General features: G+C 39.9%; 1 protein-coding gene across 5 annotated transcripts in view; it reads right to left on the reverse strand.

Moving 5' to 3' along the window:
- Window positions 1-4,343: 4,343 nt before the first annotated feature.
- The window catches only part of KCNS3 (potassium voltage-gated channel modifier subfamily S member 3), a 131,055-nt gene continuing 117,753 nt past the window's right edge, over window positions 4,344-17,645 (reverse strand). For all 5 annotated transcript variants that reach the window (XM_063442135.1, XM_063442130.1, XM_063442133.1 and 2 more), the window contains one exon: window positions 4,344-6,502. In XM_063442135.1, the coding sequence (XP_063298205.1) occupies window positions 4,987-6,456 (1,470 nt within the window). In that variant the 5' untranslated portion in view covers window positions 6,457-6,502 and the 3' untranslated portion in view covers window positions 4,344-4,986. The remainder of the gene's footprint in view (window positions 6,503-17,645) is intronic.

Genomic DNA, 17,645 nt, shown 5'->3' on the forward strand with positions numbered 1-17,645 from the left:
GCCCCCACTGGACCACCAGGGATTTAAGGTAATTTTTTTTAGTCACCCCCCTCTCCTCATCACCCCCCTCCCTCTCACAATCACCCCCCCTCTCCTCATCACCCCCTCCCTCTTACAATCACCCCCCTCCTCATCAACCCCCCTCCTCATCAACCCCCCTCTCCTCATCACCCCCCTCCCTCTCACAATCACCCCCCCTCACAATCACCCCCCCTCTCCTCATCACCCTCCTCCCTCTCACAATCACACCCCCTCTCCTCATCACCCCCTCCCTCTCACAATCACCCCCCTTTCCTCATTACCCCCTCCCTCTCACAATCACCCCCCCTCCTCATCACCCCCTCCCTCTTACAATCACCCCCCCTCTCCTCATCACCCCCTCTCCTCATCACCCCCCCTCCCTCTCACAATCACCCCCCATCTAACAATCACCCCCTCTCTCCTTATCACCCCCCTCCCTCTCACAATCACCCCCCTCTCCTCATCACCCCCCTCCCTCTCACAATCACCCCCCTCTCCTCATCTCAACTTTTTTTAACTTATTATCCGTGCCACATTTTTTATAAAGGTTAGTACTAATCACAACATGTTTCATTTAACATATTGATATATATCACAGTAATGATGTATTTTATTGTCTCTCATGTAATTTACAAATTTAAAAATGGGAGGTGAAAGGGCCTCATAAGTGGAATAGCCTAGGGCCTCTTTTCATCCAAATCCGGCCTGACTATAGTATCAAGCTAGATATGACATACTTATACATTTGGAGCTGGAAGTGCTAAGTTAGTCTTCCCTTGCTCATTCTGCAAGTGGGAACGTCTTCAAAGTTCTATTCTAAGTAACAATATGCACAAAGTCTCTCACTAAAGGTAAAGGTTCCACAGATTTCTGTTGCAGGATCCACCATATTGCTTTAGAAAGCAGATATCCAATACTCAGTAGATATAACCCAATCTGCAATATGAACTGAGATTCCAGCTCCTCACACTGTAAATATCTATCGCTGAGCTTCCTAAGAGAGTCTACTAAAGCTTACCTTGATAAACATTGGATTAGGGGATGAACATCTTTTGTTGGCCAGTTTAGAGGTGGAACTGAGAATGCACATTTTTACATCTCAACAGAAATGGTGTGACTACGTGTTTATTCCTTGCTCTGTATTGTTTGCCCTACCATTTTACTATTGTTATCACCCTGTTCCAGCAGCCACAATGCTTTATGGGTGATTTTCACAACCTTGGTGGTAGCCATCAATCTGGGCAAGGACCATAGAAACAAATGTGAACTCTAAAGATTGTGAATTACATATCTACTGCTTCATAGTGAAGTTGCAGTATCAACAACGCTATTTTTGAAAAGCTCTATGGGTTTCATATCTCTGAACCACTGTTTTGATTACAATGTTACCACATGTAACTTACATACAAAATATAACTTGTGCATCTCCATTGGTGGAAGGAATAGAAAAACTAATAGACTAATAAACTAATAAACTTAAGAGAAAGATGTATTTGATACAAAATATGTATTAGCGGCCCTGACCTCAAATTACAGGAATGGCATCACACAATTATTTTCTGTGGGCGCATGAGACATGGTTCATGCTATCTCTTCTCCTGAGTGTGGCTGCCTTCACAGTCACTCTGAACACTCTGGGACACCAAGATGCAGGGCCCAGTTGCAAGAAGCGCTACCCGATTACCCGGTCTAGTGAGTGATTGCTAAATCCTGGAGATTTGTAGCAAATTTGTTTTAATGCTCTGGGAATAAGCTATTTATATTTAATTACCTTCAGAACAAATTCCAATATTTCCGCTCAATTTAACCACAGTAAATCTAAATCAAGAATATGTACACCGCCAAAAAAATAATTTAAAAAATCCAATATATCAAACACTGAGAAAGTACACTAACCAAATTTGCTATACATAAAAAAGTGCCCTTCTACCAAAAACACCATAATTATAGTTACAATCCAAAAAGAAAAAGGTTAATCGCTTCAAAGACGGTGCCTTCGTATAGGAATATGTGGTAATGCAATCTTAAACAAAACATAAACATAAAAAACATAGTGTAAAATACAATAGTATTTACAATAGGGCAAATAAAAAGTGTACACACTCACCAGGATGCAGAATGGAAGGACGGTGCCAGGGGACTCCAGACACTATAACCTCTTCAATGAGATGAAGCCGTTACAGTGCATACAGTGTCCCTTTAATACCAAATCACTCAATCCAATCTTCACTTACCTTAACTCGCTTCCACTTTCCATGCTGTCAAATAAACTCTTTTGGCTCCTCAACCATTTGTAGGCACCTCAATTTCTCTTCTTTCATTTGCTTCCAATTTGAGTGCTTTCACTGCAACAATCTCTAATTCTCTATTTGTCTTTTTTTCCTCTTTAATGCATCATTCTAGCATTAAAAATATATATATTTCATATATTTAACATTAAAAAATTGGGCACGTTTTGATTATTGGACCCCCTTTTAAAACAAAAACATTGTTAAATGCACTGGCGATCCAATACCGAGCTTTCTCCTCCCAGCAGCTGCTCCACCTCTTCCATTCAGAGAGACATTGGTCCAATCCAATGCTTCGCTTTAAGAAACATTGGGGACCTACTTTGAATGCACAACAATAGCTGGATTCAACCAGAGAAGCACTGAATCCAATTGTTTTCTGTGGGAAGCATTTAAGCAGTCCCATGGCATTGCACTGTGCATGCTGTTGGCATGATATTGAATGTGAACACTTTCAATGATTGAAACTCTGCCACTAGAGGTGTGTACTTAGCTATATGTAAACACTGCCCCACAAAATAGAGATAGTCTATGCAAGGAATCCACTTTACTAGGGATGATTCTGCTATAACCTGTGTGCCAATGCAGCCAATACTGAGAGGGACAGTCTTAGCCCCACAATCACTTCAGCAGTGCACCTTAAATAAGTAACATTTTCAAGAAATGGCATTGTTTTCTTTTTGGAATCTCCTCACCCCTAGATGCTCCCAATCAGACAGCTTCTTTAGCCTGCCGGCTAACATATATCAAATAACTGAATCTATTTAGCACCTGGCATTAGCAGGCAAAGGGTGCTGGCAGTGGATGTAGGATGCGCATCTAATGTTCTTTTATGAAATCAATGCACCATATCTCCTCCGTGCTTCTCTAGGAATCATTTCATTGGACAATATTTATCATGCTTGACTTCAGCGAGAGTGGATCAGGTTGCAGAGAGGAGTATGTCTCAGAGCTCGAGCAAAGGTATATTGAAGTGTATTTTAAAGGTTTTGTTTTATGTTTTAAAAGAAGGGAACATACATTTAAAGAGATGCACTAGCAAAGCATACTGAAAAAAATGTACATTTTTAAATAGATTATTTCTTAAACAAAAGTAGCTGTAAAGCATGAGCTATAGTATCTCGACACTAAGCCTACATTTAATTCTTTTAGATAAGCTTTTCAAATGATCAAGGTCACAATCGTTTCAAATTACTTATCTAAGAAACCACTATTGCAGTCTATGGGAAGTTTTGTAAATAAATTATTTGAATTTTTTTTCTAACAGATTGTGTTTTAAAGTACAGTGGAACCTCGGAACTCGAACAGTCCCTTTCTCGAACAATTCGAAAGTTGAATAAACATTTTGAGTAAAAAATATCTCAGTACGCGAACGATGCTTGGTACCCGAACAAATCATGCCAGAAACATGTTTAATTGGACACACTTTAGACACATTTTAAATGCCAGAAGAACAGTTACCTATCCCCATTCAAACAATAATATCTCTTATCCTTTCCACTTAAGCCATCAACTCTCATTACAGGTAAAGAACAGCCTACTGGAACGGATTAGGTTCGAGTTCCGAGGTTCCACTGTACCTAACTTTTCAAGTACCATGTAATAAATCATATTTTAAAAAATTGTTTAATGTTGTTGTCACAATAAGGGTTTTTGAACTCTCACCTTATCCAAATCTGCTGAGAAATTACTTTAATCATTTTTAGTAACATTGCGCCACCTTGAATAGACCTTTAAAGAATCTTGATGTTGGTTGACTGCCAAGCAAAATTCAATGGCAGCATTTTTTTGTTTTAAAGTGACTCAGTCTATTTTCTGAAGTCAACAGTTACGTTATCCTATGAAAGCATAATAACTGAAAACAAAAAATAATTATAGTTCTTACAGGCACTTTTCAAAACAATGACTTGATAATACAGTTTAGGTTTTCATTAATAACAGATCTGGGTATCTGACAAATGTGTATTTAAATACTAATTGTTTGAAACCACATTGTCTTAGTTACTAAATAACAGACTGGACATCTAAAGCACATCACTGATAAAGGAATTTTATTACGTTCCTTAGTTTCATATTTGATTTGCGTTAACATGCTTTCCTGCATTCGTAATGCATGTTCCTCAATACTCAATGCATACAGTACATGCGCGGGCTTTTCTGGCAATATTGACTTTGTAATATGTACCTTAAAATGCAATCAATTGAAACCAATTCTGCTACATAAATAAACCAAAATTGGATGATCCGCTATGACCATTTTACTAACGAGTACATTTGTTCAATAAGTGCATCTTGAGTAGTTATAGCCTGTTCATGTTGTGCATAAGACACAATAATTGTATCACTTTTGGCCCAACTTGCTTATTCCATTAGCAAGGAAGATACGGATTTGGTAATGCAATATATTCAAGAGATAATCCGTTTGCTATCATTAATATTTCTGCATTAAAAAAGGTTGATGTAAAAAAATAAAAGGCAACTTATTATAGTTAAGAAAAATGCTACATTATTATGAAAGCATTAACTGTTGCTTACATATGGCTACAAGTGATACCCTGAGAATTAAGTGCTATAAAGAATATAATGGCTTTAAAAAGCTTTTTAAGACATTTGAAATGATTTATAAATAAAAGGATAAGGGGGAACATAAATTAGAAGTGAAAATGACACATAGGGGTCATTTCAGAGGTGCACAGTAATCATCATCTACTTCTTGGATGCTGGATCCATCTGTTGAGTCATTGCCACTTGCAATAATTCCAACAGATGAAAGGCTGGAAATAAAAGAGTTCATCCTTCGTGCGTATAGATCTCTTATGTTGAAATATGGTAGATCACCAAATTTATCTTTTTGCTCGTCTTCATTGCACCCATCCACATCTATTGCCTTTTGTTTCTGATAGTACTTAGAAAATTTGTTAAAAATTATAGTTATTGGAAGTGCAACTACTAATATACCACAAAGTATGCAGACGCTGCCAATCAGCTTTCCGTAGAGAGTGACAGGATGGGTGTCACCATAACCAACTGTGGTCATGCTAATGGTGGCCCACCACCAGCACATGGGAATGCTGTGAAGTTCTGACTGTTCTTCGTCTTTTTCCACATAATAAACAAGCACTGAAAAAATTGAAATTCCCACGGCCAAGAACAAAAGCAAAAGCCCAACTTCGTGGTAGCTGTGCCGCAACGTGGCTCCAAGGGATCGTAATCCAACTGAATGTCTTGCAAGCTTGAGAATTCTAAATATTCTCATAAGGCGGAGAATCTGTACAACCTTTCCCATGTTTTCTATACCTTCGTTTTCTTCGTCGTTAGTGTCTACAACCAATGTGGCATAAAATGGGATGATAGAGACAAAGTCAATTATGTTCATTGGGTTTTTCCAGAATTTCTTCTGAGATGGAGCGACTACAAGTCGGACCACTAGTTCGGTAGTAAACCAAACAATACAGACAATCTCCACAACAGCTAAAACTGGATCTTCAAGTTCCCTTTCATTTTGATCTAGCTTTTTGAACTCTGGCATGCTGTGAATGCACATGGCTACAATTGAGGTTAAGACAATGCTCAAAGAGGAAATGGCAAAAAGTTTGGCTGACAAAGAGAAAGCAGGATTTTCCAGTCTGATCCATATTTTCTTCCGAATACTTCCAAATTTTAATGTATCAAACAACTCCAGTTCCTTTTCGAACACAGATGATTCGTCAGAAGAGGAACCCATGCTGATAACGTCACTTTTCTGTTCCCAGTCCTTCTCGGATACGATTTCTTTCCTTTCCTGGTACTTGTTACTACAGCAGGAATCAATGAAGAGTTCATTAATACCCCAATATTCTATTTCTTGGCAAAAGGAAAAGACACAAAGTTCCTCCATTACATGAAGTTTACCGGTGTAATAAAAATTCAAAACATATCTAAACAAGGAAGGGCTTCTGTCAAAGTAATATTCCTTGTCTGTAACATTGTAGTCATCACAAAGTTCTAGTATCGCTTCTTCAGAATGGCAATTAAGTAATTTTCCAAGCCTTGTATGAGGAAACCTTAAAAGTGTACTTTGGTCCACTGACTGTTTAAAGCCGCCCACATTCAGTTTCACAAGTTCTTCGTCACTCTTCGTTCGGTGAAAAAATTCACCATACACCATCTTGTGTTCTTATGGCTGAGTACGATCTGAAGTGATTACATTTCACCTAAACATAAAACACATGTATAAATTAGACATTTAGAATTACAAAAACTTCACACAGAAAGTATAATGAATAGCTAATTTATTAATTTCTGCCACAAAAAAATAACATAAATATATATAAAAATATATATATAAATATATAATTATAAGATATATATATCTTTGGTAATTTTGTTATATCTTGTCAAAAAGACTTTGATTCCTAGACCAGACCCAGTAGCAAGCATGCTGGTTGAAACTGTACAATCTTTGTTTGGTGTCTGGCCTTTGGTCCTTTTTGATCACAACCCATCAAAAATGCATATAAAAGTGTGCTCCTATGTTTAAGGTGCTTACAAAAATACAGGATAAAACCTCAAACATGATGTCTGTCCGTACTCAATTGCATATCAAGCGTGCATTTCTGAGAGAAATGTGGAAACATGATTTATCAATTGCTGTGCTCAAGGTGGACTTTTGTTATATGTAGATATGCAGATAATTTGCAACAGTATATTTTTAATTTGCATAAATCTGTTTTATTGTGTATATAATAATCAAATTATTGGTTCTAAGCTTGCCACAATGCCAATGTACCCAATATTTGACAGGTTTCACCCCCACCCCCAATTCCATCCCCTGTTTGATGGGGGGGAATGTAATGTGCATAAACAATAAGTATATGGGTTCATTAGGCCCATAGGAAATCTTTGATTCAATGCTTTGCTATAGGGATTTGGAAGACGTTCGATGTCCTAATGCGAAGCATAAGGATGTCCAGCGTCGTTTCATGGAGTTAAACTCTGTGTAAATGTAGAAGTGCCTATAGAGGCTGTCTGGTAAACAGCCACTAGAGGCAGTCTTAGCACTACAATGTAAACAATGCAGTTTCTTTAAAACTGTAATGATTTACATTGCAGGACTAAGGGGGACAGGGACATTGCACCCAGACCACTTCAATGAGATGAAGTAATCTGAGTGCCTATAGTGTCCCTTTAAATTTATTCAGAGGCAAAATTTGTAGTAATGATGCTTCATAGATGTAATATATTTTAACAATGCCTCAAGATGAGTTCAAACAGTAGTTTCAAGCAGAGAGGAAGAACACATTGTTTAAATGATAACTTAGTAGGCACATACCAAATAAAACTAACATACAGAATATTGATTTCCAATTAAAGGTCTGCTGGTTGGATTTGACCGTTAGATTTTTCATTCATAAAAAAAGTCAATAGATTGCTATAGATGTCATTATATCAAGAACTTGGGCTGACTATTTCCATTCACTTCTGGCTTGTAAACCTGGCATTTAGCTCTGGTGTTTAATTAAATGAGTCTGCAACTATTATGTTGGTCATTCTGATGTAAGTAATGTTCTGCCCAAGTTATGTGTTGCCTAGATTCTAATATAACAAGTGTGTTAGAACACCACAGTAATTGCTAACCTGATATAAACAGATCACCCAAGTTAGTTATCTTTCCACTAATCTTTTTGATGGAACCAGTTGACATCTTATATGAAACATTAACAAATATAAGCTTGATGACCATCTCTCAGCATTGCCCTGTGCAGGGAAGAGGATGAGGTCATGTGCATACAGGAGATGAATATGCAGATAACGTGAGGTTGTTCTGTAGAGTGATGGTAGTGCACAGACGATATTTGATGATAGTGGTTACTTTGGGTACAGATCTGTGGCCATCAGAATACACACATACTCTCCGTCTATCAATAGTTTCAATCATAAAACGAACATCTGTATACATAGAACTTGGTAACATTCAAAAACACAAACCTTTGATACAACATGGAATGTTATTGGCACAGCACCATTTAAAATGCAAAAATAAAAAAATGCTCAAAAATGTTACTATTTAATATTATTACTTCATATCTGATGTGCAAGTCTGCACTGCACTGGTCACAATATATATTGTTTCCTGCCTGAAGAAGACCTTGACATCCTAATGTTGTCAGAAGCTGGTGATGACAGTTCCATTTCAAATAAATAATTTTAAGACAAAGCACAATACCTCTGAAGAAGCCCTTTAACTGGTGAAACCCGTTAAGTGGGACCCCTTTAAGTATTTATATACTGCTTTTAACTATTTATGTTTGTCAAATTAAAGTTTATCATATATCTTATATATACTACTTTTTTTGCATCAATCAGCTGCTTCCTGGCACCAACACATCCTTAGGTGGGGATTATACCACCCCTGCTGGCTATGCTAGAGCAAGTTCTGCTCTAGCAAATGTGAGCACAATACTTTACTTATTCATGTGATTTACCAACCTGTACTTACTTCACCATTGGCGTTTTCCTCTGCATTTGCTTCCACATATGCCCTGCACATTGCACCTTATCTGAAGTACCTTTGGTGACCATATCAACACATATCATTAGACGGGGATTGTTCCATCCATGCGCAAAACAGCAGAGCTCTACATTAGCTCATAAGAATGTGAGTGGTAGCGACACATAACTATCCACCACTTATACGTTATACTTACCGTATTGCACTATTATTTTGTCTATCTTTGTTTCGTTTTGAGGTCCATTGTACAAAACATTTGGAAACCTATGTACGTATAACCGTTTGTATATATATCATGGGCATGGTTTACTCTGTCCTTTTTTGTATTGCATGTATCAACAAAGTTCGGGAATCCTTGTATTGTTCACTGCTGCCTGCCTTACATACTCTGTTTAATATTATAGCGAGCACCTATTACCCTCCTTTTCTTTTTAAAACACAATCCCTAGCCAGTAGCAACACTACAGATCATTGCTATATTGAATATTTTAAATGCTGTACTTCAAGCATGTCAAACTCAAAGGCTAGCACGGACCAAATAAACAATAAAAAAAAAAAAAAACAATATTAGCCAACAAGCAGACTCCACTAACATTGCCGCTGCCAGTATGCGACTCCGGAGTCCAGCCTCTGTTATACCCCATGCTGGTTTGATATGCTGAATACATCCGTGTTTAATATGCTGAATACATTCGTGTTTGATATGCAGAATACATGTTGGTTTGATTTGCTGTATGAGTTTTCATTTGTGCTCTTGCTACATTGTTACATTATGTCTTAGAGTTACATTTTATCCACTTACTCTCTGTGTATGACCTTGAAACAATGTTAGGTTGTTACTGTATGAGTGAGCACCCATAATGTGTCCTATCTGTGAAAGTACTTCTCTGTCTGTGATTGTCAGCAATGACACTCGTCACTGTATTTTTGCTCTGATTTGTGATGTAGTGCATTGTTAGTTCAGTGACAGTAATATTTTTTACATAATTTAATTTTCTAATTTATTTTTAGTTTTGTTTGTTGCTCTTTATTTTCTAGTTTCTATATCTTGTCTTTGGCACACCTACAGATGCATTGCCTAATAGTGATGCTTAGTTATGGTCTCATTGTTTGTTTGATTTTTTTTTTTTTTTACCTGTCCTTGATATGATTTAGAGGCTTATGATGTCATCATCCTCACTTTTGTTTCTGTTCACCTTCCAGGCATCTATTGAACCAAACATTTAACTTGCTTATTTTATATTAATACAAATCCTGGTGAGGACAGAAATGTTGGTGTTAAAGGGACACTCTGGACTTCTTATGCACTTTAGCGTGCCGAAATGCTTTATGTGTGAAACGTGTGAACTCTTTTTTTAATTTTACAATAAGAGCAGATTTCAACAGAAACTGGCACTTTCACAAATTAACCTTGTTACACCCCCTGGCTTTCAAGCAGATAACTGGTCCATTTACTTACTGTTACTCAAGAGGCAGCAATTGCTCAGAGCACCTGCCTTGCAAAGACTTCTGTAACGGACCGTTTTGCTCAAAAGGGGATAAAACCCAGTTTCGGCAATAATCCCCTTTAGATAGACCAGCAGCTACTGTAAGCACCAATTTCCCGAATTCCCAAACTGCACGGATTCACCAATTCTTGAACAGCAGACACACGAACCCTGGAAGCAACCGAACAGGAAAAGCAATACGAACAGCTTACACTCCTGGCAGTCGGCATACAGTCAAATTCCCCCCAAGAATGAGACAACACTTCAGCTTCAGGGTTAAGCAGGAACTCATTTACTCAGGGCTACCTGCCCAGTATTTATGCAGGTCTCCCACCTGGTGGACACTCCCCTAGGGGACCAAATGGAAGACTGTAACAAAGGACAGACATAAACCAATTACAGACACACAGCAGTAAACATTCCCACAATGCATCCTGGTTTCCTCCCTTCTGCCCTGGAGATAATTGGAGATAATCCAATTATCTCCCAGGCCAGAGACCAAACTCCATTACACATGTGGTGACCTAAATGCAGTATTATGTTTTAAAATATATAAAGTTACTTTTAATCCATTACACACAGTCATGTAACATATCCCCAGATAGCTCAGGTCTGGGTGCACATTATTAGGTGAATGGCACCCAGACCACACGAATACAGTTCAATCGCCATGGAGCCAAAGTCTTTACTCACACGTATAGGCTCCATGGCATAGCTATCTGGGTTACCACAGTTCACATAGAAATACCGAATTCCGGTGTTCGGTTAACCTTGTACGATTAGGACCCAGGCGACGGACGGCTCAGCGGTGTTCGTGCAATTTAGTGTCCGTTTACAGTTCCATAGTTTGAGCGCTGAACACCGCTGGCCGTTCGGGAGTTAAAATGGCCGCTGCCACGTGTTCGGCAAACGAACAAAGACCACCCAGCGTTCATCAATTAAGCTGCGGTTAACCGCAGCTTCTGTGCGGTTAAGTGACTGCACACTCCAGCTCCTAGGTGGTCCCTCATACGGTAGTTTGTTCGGTAGCTGGAATCTACCGAACACCCCGGCTGAAAGGCACGAATATGCCTTTCTGCAGGTAACATAAGCTTTTTAAAGTCTGGTCCATAGTCCAAAGGAAGCAGGCGAGCAACCAGGCTTCTCCAGCTCATAGTGGCGAGGTTGGTTTCGCCACAACTTCTCATCGAGCTGTATTGGGAAGCCTGTGATTGGACAGCCACAGCTAGACTATGCTGGTCTAAGTGGGCAGGGAGGAGAAATGGGGAGGGAGTGAATTGCAAAGGCTGCAGAGAATCGTATATCTACTAAACAGTGCTTTTTTGTTGTTTTTTGGGGGGCAGTGGAGAGTCCCTGCAAGTATATCAGCTATGTGTTAAATAAAACAATGGTTTACTATTTTACCAGTTAGTCTACTTAGTGCTCTCCTTCATGTTTGTTATATACATATATAGAAACTGGGCAAGATATTTAAATTTTTAATAATTTATTTATTTGCTCAACATAGTTAGGATTTTATGGGGTATTTAAGAGTTGTTGTTTTTTGTTTATGTATTTTTTATTTAAATATATTTGTTAGGCGAGAGAGAGAGAGAGATAGTAACAATGAATAAAATGCATTATATGACAAGGATAAAGTTAATAAAATCTGAGTTATAAATTGTGTAGATCTAAGTTTCTCAACACGTGGTACGTGTACCCTTGGGGGTACATCTAGAGGGAGCTATACTCTTCATGATCTTCCAGCACTGCAGTGATGTCGGAAGACTGGTTATGACATCACTCCGGCCCTGGCATTAAACAACTCGCAAGGGAACTGTGCTGGGAGGGCGCAAAGATTACACAAGTCCCACACTGGACTCCAGGGAAAGTATACCCACTGGATCCCAGGGAAAGGATCCACTCCAGCTCTCCCAAAAGTAGGGAGGCTGGGAGGACCTTAATAAAAAATAATAATTTGTGAGCGTGTGTGAGAGAATGTCTATGTCTGTCAGTGAATATGTGTGAGACTTTCAGTGTGTGTCAAATCAGTGAGCGTGTTTGTCAGTGAGTGTCTGTCAGTGTATCAAATAAATGAGTGTGTCAGTCAGTGAGTGTGTGTGTGTCAGTGAATGTGTGTGGGTCAGCAAGTCTGTCTGTCAGTTTATGTCAAATCAGTGAGTATGTGTCGGTAAGTGTGTCTGTCTGTGTGTGTCAAATCAGTGAGAGTATGTCTGTGAGTGTGTTTCAGTGTCCTACGTGTGTGTCAGTTTCCTCTGAGTGTAAATGTGTGTGTCAGCTTCATCTGTGTGTAAATGTGCGTGTGTCCCAGTGTCCTAACTATTAAATTAGCATTATATATTAATTCTGTGACTTTTATACTATAGATTAATCATCCTTACATACACAATACTCACATTATGTCATAATTATTTTTAAAATATTCTTTACTGCCTTTAATCAGGCTTACTCCAATATGGAACTAACTGAAATATCAGTGTCTACACATTTCAGGGACGATTACTAGGGAATTATTTTTAGATCTGCCGGGGTGCTTCTCTGTAAAAGGTGGAGAAACACTGGTGTAAATGACAAATAAAGTGTGCACCTGTGTAGGTATGAAGATAACAAATATGGCTTGCACAGTCAAATAACATATCATTTGATCTTGTACTCTATGGGTTATTTAAAAAAACTAAGAACTCAAAAACCACAATATGAGACGTGAGTCTAAATTAACAAAGCAAGAGAGAGAGAACCTAGATCTAAAAGGGAAAACCATCAAGAAAGAGCATTAAACATAGAGTAATAGAAAAAAAAACAAAATGATGAAAAAAACTGAAAAAAGCCCCTGAAATAAAAGACAAATAAATAATGGCAATAAGAAAGACAAAAGAAACTAAGATCGGAGATTGAAAAAAAACATCAAACAAGAACAATGATCGAAGAAGGATATGAAGACCAATAAATACATTAATGGATCGGGAAGGGCATGGAGGGGGCTGTCACAAACTTACCATTACCTGGCGCCCATGCCGCTCCTCTCCTCAGCCCACCCGGGCAGAACGCACCGCGTGGACGCACTACTGCAGTCCCCAGGCCGTAAAAATATGTTAAATCTGGCCATTCTAAGGAACTGTAATACGTCTTTCGGATCCACCTTCTGTGGGTTTCCTCTTCCCTGCGTGTTGGGGTACGACTCCCGTGACAGGAGCACATATAACATTAATGCATACAAACGTATTCTTCCTGGTTTGGTTCACTACTGAGATAAGATTGTCAGTCCTACTACAATCTATTATAATATCACAGTACTTTGCCTTTAACGTTTGTTTTGAGTGGGAAATAATGTTTTAATCCTATCTCGGCACTTTTTTAAATAATGAATTGCAGCTCTGCCTTTAAATTGCAACTCTGCCACTTTGTATCCAACCTTTGAAAAAGTGAGAGCACAAACAAAATGAATTCCCATGCAGATTTCTTTATATTTTATTTATTTATTTATTTATTTTTTGCGTAATTCTGTAAACATAAATTGGTCTTTTCAATTTTTTGGAGATCTTATTAGCAGGCACCTGTTATTGAGTTCATCTAACTCTAGGTAACCCTCTTAATCTATCTGGCGCTAGCAAATCTTAGCTAAACCTAACTAACCACAGCTAATCCTTAAAGGGACACTGTAGGCACCCAGACCACTTCAACTCATTGAAATGGTCTGGGTGCTGGGTCCCTTTTGCACCTAGTGCTGCAATGTAAAACATTGCAGTTCATCCAGAGAACTGCAATGTTTACATTGCAGCACTAAGTCTGCCCTCAGTGGCTGTCAATCAGACAGCCACTAGAGGGCTTCCTGAATCAAAACGGACCTTTGGTCCGATCTGAAGCAGGACGTCCTCACGCTCTGCATGAGGACCTCCAGCATCAGATTTTTTCCCAAAGGAAAGCATTGATTAATTGATTAATGCTTTCCTATGGGGAAATCCTAATGCAAGTGCGGCCATTACTGTGCATGCGCATTAGGTCTCCGGAACATGGGCGGAGACTCCCTCAGCACTGGATTCAGGTAAGTGACTGAAGGGAATTAACACAGTAAAGGAGGAGACTATATTTAAAAGAAGAAAAACTACCACAACAAGAGGACATAGTCTTAAATTAGAGGGGCAAAGGTTTAAAAATAATATCAGGGAAAACTCAAGGGGGGGGGGCGGAGCCGACCAGCAAACCAAGCAGACGTGCAGAGCTGAAGCTCCGTGCTACGAAGCTTAATAAATGCAGCAAACCGGGTGTTACACCGACGGTTTACCGACCACACACCCCCACAAAACAATGGGGAAATGGGCCAAGAAGAACAAAGCAGCCCTGGATTCAGGTTCCCGAAATATCGGTGATTACCTGCAGGGAGGCCTCCAGCGCATGGCGCCCAAGATGGCGGACCAACAAACTGGGATCTCGTCGTCCGATGAGGAACCTTCTCTGGACGCACTAGACGAGATCACCCCAACTGGGGGCCTGCACAACGAGTCCTCAGATGAGGAGAACAACATCCCAGCTACAAAGGGAGATATAAAAACGTTACTCCGGGACATCCGCAAGATGTTCCAGGCAGATCTAGCGATACTGCGAGAAGACATGCTCACGCTCACTGGGCGAATTAAAGCAACAGAGGAGACAACCACACACCTCGAGGCTGAGCAGGCCTCACTTGCCGCAGCGCAGAAAAAAACGACAGACTCCCAAGTCACCATGACACAAAAAATGGCTGAATGGGAAGATCGCAACCACAGCAAAAATATTAAGATCAGGGGCATCCCTACCACAGTGGAGAGGACAGAACTGCCACAACTTATAAGACGCCTACTGCAGCATATACTTCCCCACAAGCAAGCTAGAAGCATCTTGGTGGACAACATATACAGAACCGGTGGGCAGGGCGAACTGCCCCAGCAAACACACAGCGATGTCATAGTACAATTCGTCACACAGCTGGATAAAGTGGCAATCATGTCAGCGGTCAGGGAAACACCCTCCCTGTCCTTCGAACGACATACTCTATCGTTCTATAACGATCTCTCCAAGCCTACCATGATATGGAGACAAACGATGCGCCATGTCACCAGCGTCCTACGACAGAAGAAGATCCCGTACCGCTGGGGCACACCCCGATCCCTACAGGCCACCTGGGAGGGAACAGTCCACAAGCTACACTCGCCAGCAGAGGGCCAACGATTCCTAACCCAGCAGGGCATCGACACACAGGCGGAACCAGGGAGAGGCAGCCCTCAGAGACAACAATGGTATGTGGACAACATCACCCCGTTTGAACCGCGAAGAGGTCCCCACCCATCCAACGCAGACTCAGGGGACTAAACCACAGAGACTGTCTTTATTAAGCCTCGTTGAGGCACCGGACACTCCACCAAGTTGTGCACCCTCCCTAGCCAGGACCAGACAGAATTCCTAGCACAGGCTAGCTTTTCATGAGTTACCCCTCTTCCCTTGAACTTGCACTAGAGCATAGCTAATGTCACCAACCTAGAATAACCATGGGCCAGACAGGGACCCTGCCAGCGGCACATACCAGCACGACAAACACTCACAGCCACATATTGCCATGCCAACCGTTTATGTACTTACCACAACACGACAACAAGGGCGACTCCCAGACGAAGCACGGGATGGCCCCGCAGAAGACGACCTACCTGCTGGCAGGGATATCTGAGCACCCACCTCACGAGAAGGCAGGCCACTATAAGCCCTACCACACGCCACATACACCTTGGTGTCTTGTAGCCAACCCTCTTACACGTTATCCCAAAGCCCCAGCAAACAGCAGCACCCACCCCAACAAGCCCTGTATGGCAAAGGCTGGCCCTGCCACTAGTCAACCTCCCGAAGCACTCACCATAGTCCAAGAGGAACAAGCACTAACACGACACGATACATTAGAGAAACCCAGCCCACATACAATTCAGTAAATGTGTTATCTGTGTTGATACAGAGCTATCTATGCATGTTATGCTTACTTATTTACCTTATTTACCTTTAAACAAAAAGTGGATAAAATGAATACCGTACCTTGTATTGAATGTGCAAATCCACAAATAAAACAAAGAATTCAATAAAAAAAATATATAAATAAAATAATATCAGGAAGTATTACTTTACTGAGAGGGTAGTGGATGCATGGAATAGCCTTCCAGCTGAAGTGGTAGAGGTTAACACAGTAAAGGAGTTTAAGCATGCGTGAGATAGGCATAGGGCTATCCTAACTATAAGATAAGGCCAGGGACTAATGAAAGTACTTAGAAAATTGGGCAGACTAGATGGGCCGAATGGTTCTTATCTGCCGTCACATTCTATGTTTCTATGTTTCTAAGGTTTTTTTATAAAGAAATCTACATGGGACTTTAAGGGGGTTTTAACCACTTCAGCGCCGCGTGAAGGGGGACGCAATGGAGGGGGCACCTTAGAAACATATAGTGCCAGGGAAACAGATTTGTTTTCCTGGCAATATAGAATCCCTTTAATCACATCTAACCCTTGGTAACCGTAACAGTTGACTCTTTAGAAGATGGGAAAGTAGGGTGAGTCATTATTGGGACAGCCAATCATAGGTATCATCACATTGCAGACAGGACAGTAGGTGGCGCTGTAGCAAGTGTACATAGTTATAGAATGAAGTACAGTTTTTTGTTTCTTATTTTTTATATGATTCTCTCTATGTTCTCTCCTTGATTATGAATCTTATTCATTATTATTATTTTTAACAAAATACTTATTTTTTTACCACTTTTTAATGTCCTGTGTTCATTTGACAAAAGATACAGCAACAAAAACCACACACACAGTTGGAACTCTTATTCTCCTGGGAGTGCAGAGCTCTTTAACACGGGTTAAAATATTGCTTGCTATTCTGGAACCTCAATAATGCAGAGAGCTGCATGTTTTCTTTGAATCACCTGCATTCATCTGAATCCTGTAAAAGTTATTTTTTTTCAGCAAGCAAAACTAGCAGAACAAATGTATTTTGTGTTGCTATCGTCTCCTTTAAAAAAAAAAAAATGGAATTGTGCTTTAACTTAACTTTAGATAGCAAAGCATGAAATAATGAAACAAACTCTATCTCCCTTTGTAATCAGTATAAAAAAAAAACATCCATGCTTCATTGCACTCCAATTTCTCCTTGATTGACATTTACTTACGCTATTCTTAGATTGCCACTATTGTATATTGAGTCTTTGTAATGCTTTCATTATTTTCAAAGGCTGCGGACTGACAGTCGGGACCTTTTCGTAAACTGTTACCATGTTTTCTAAACCTTCAATACTATGGCATAAAAAAAAGAGCAGTGGAAATAGTAACCTTGTTACTCACCTTCAA

The sequence above is a fragment of the Pelobates fuscus genome, chromosome 2 (genome assembly GCF_036172605.1).
Source record: "Pelobates fuscus isolate aPelFus1 chromosome 2, aPelFus1.pri, whole genome shotgun sequence".
Lineage (NCBI taxonomy): Eukaryota > Metazoa > Chordata > Amphibia > Anura > Pelobatidae > Pelobates > Pelobates fuscus.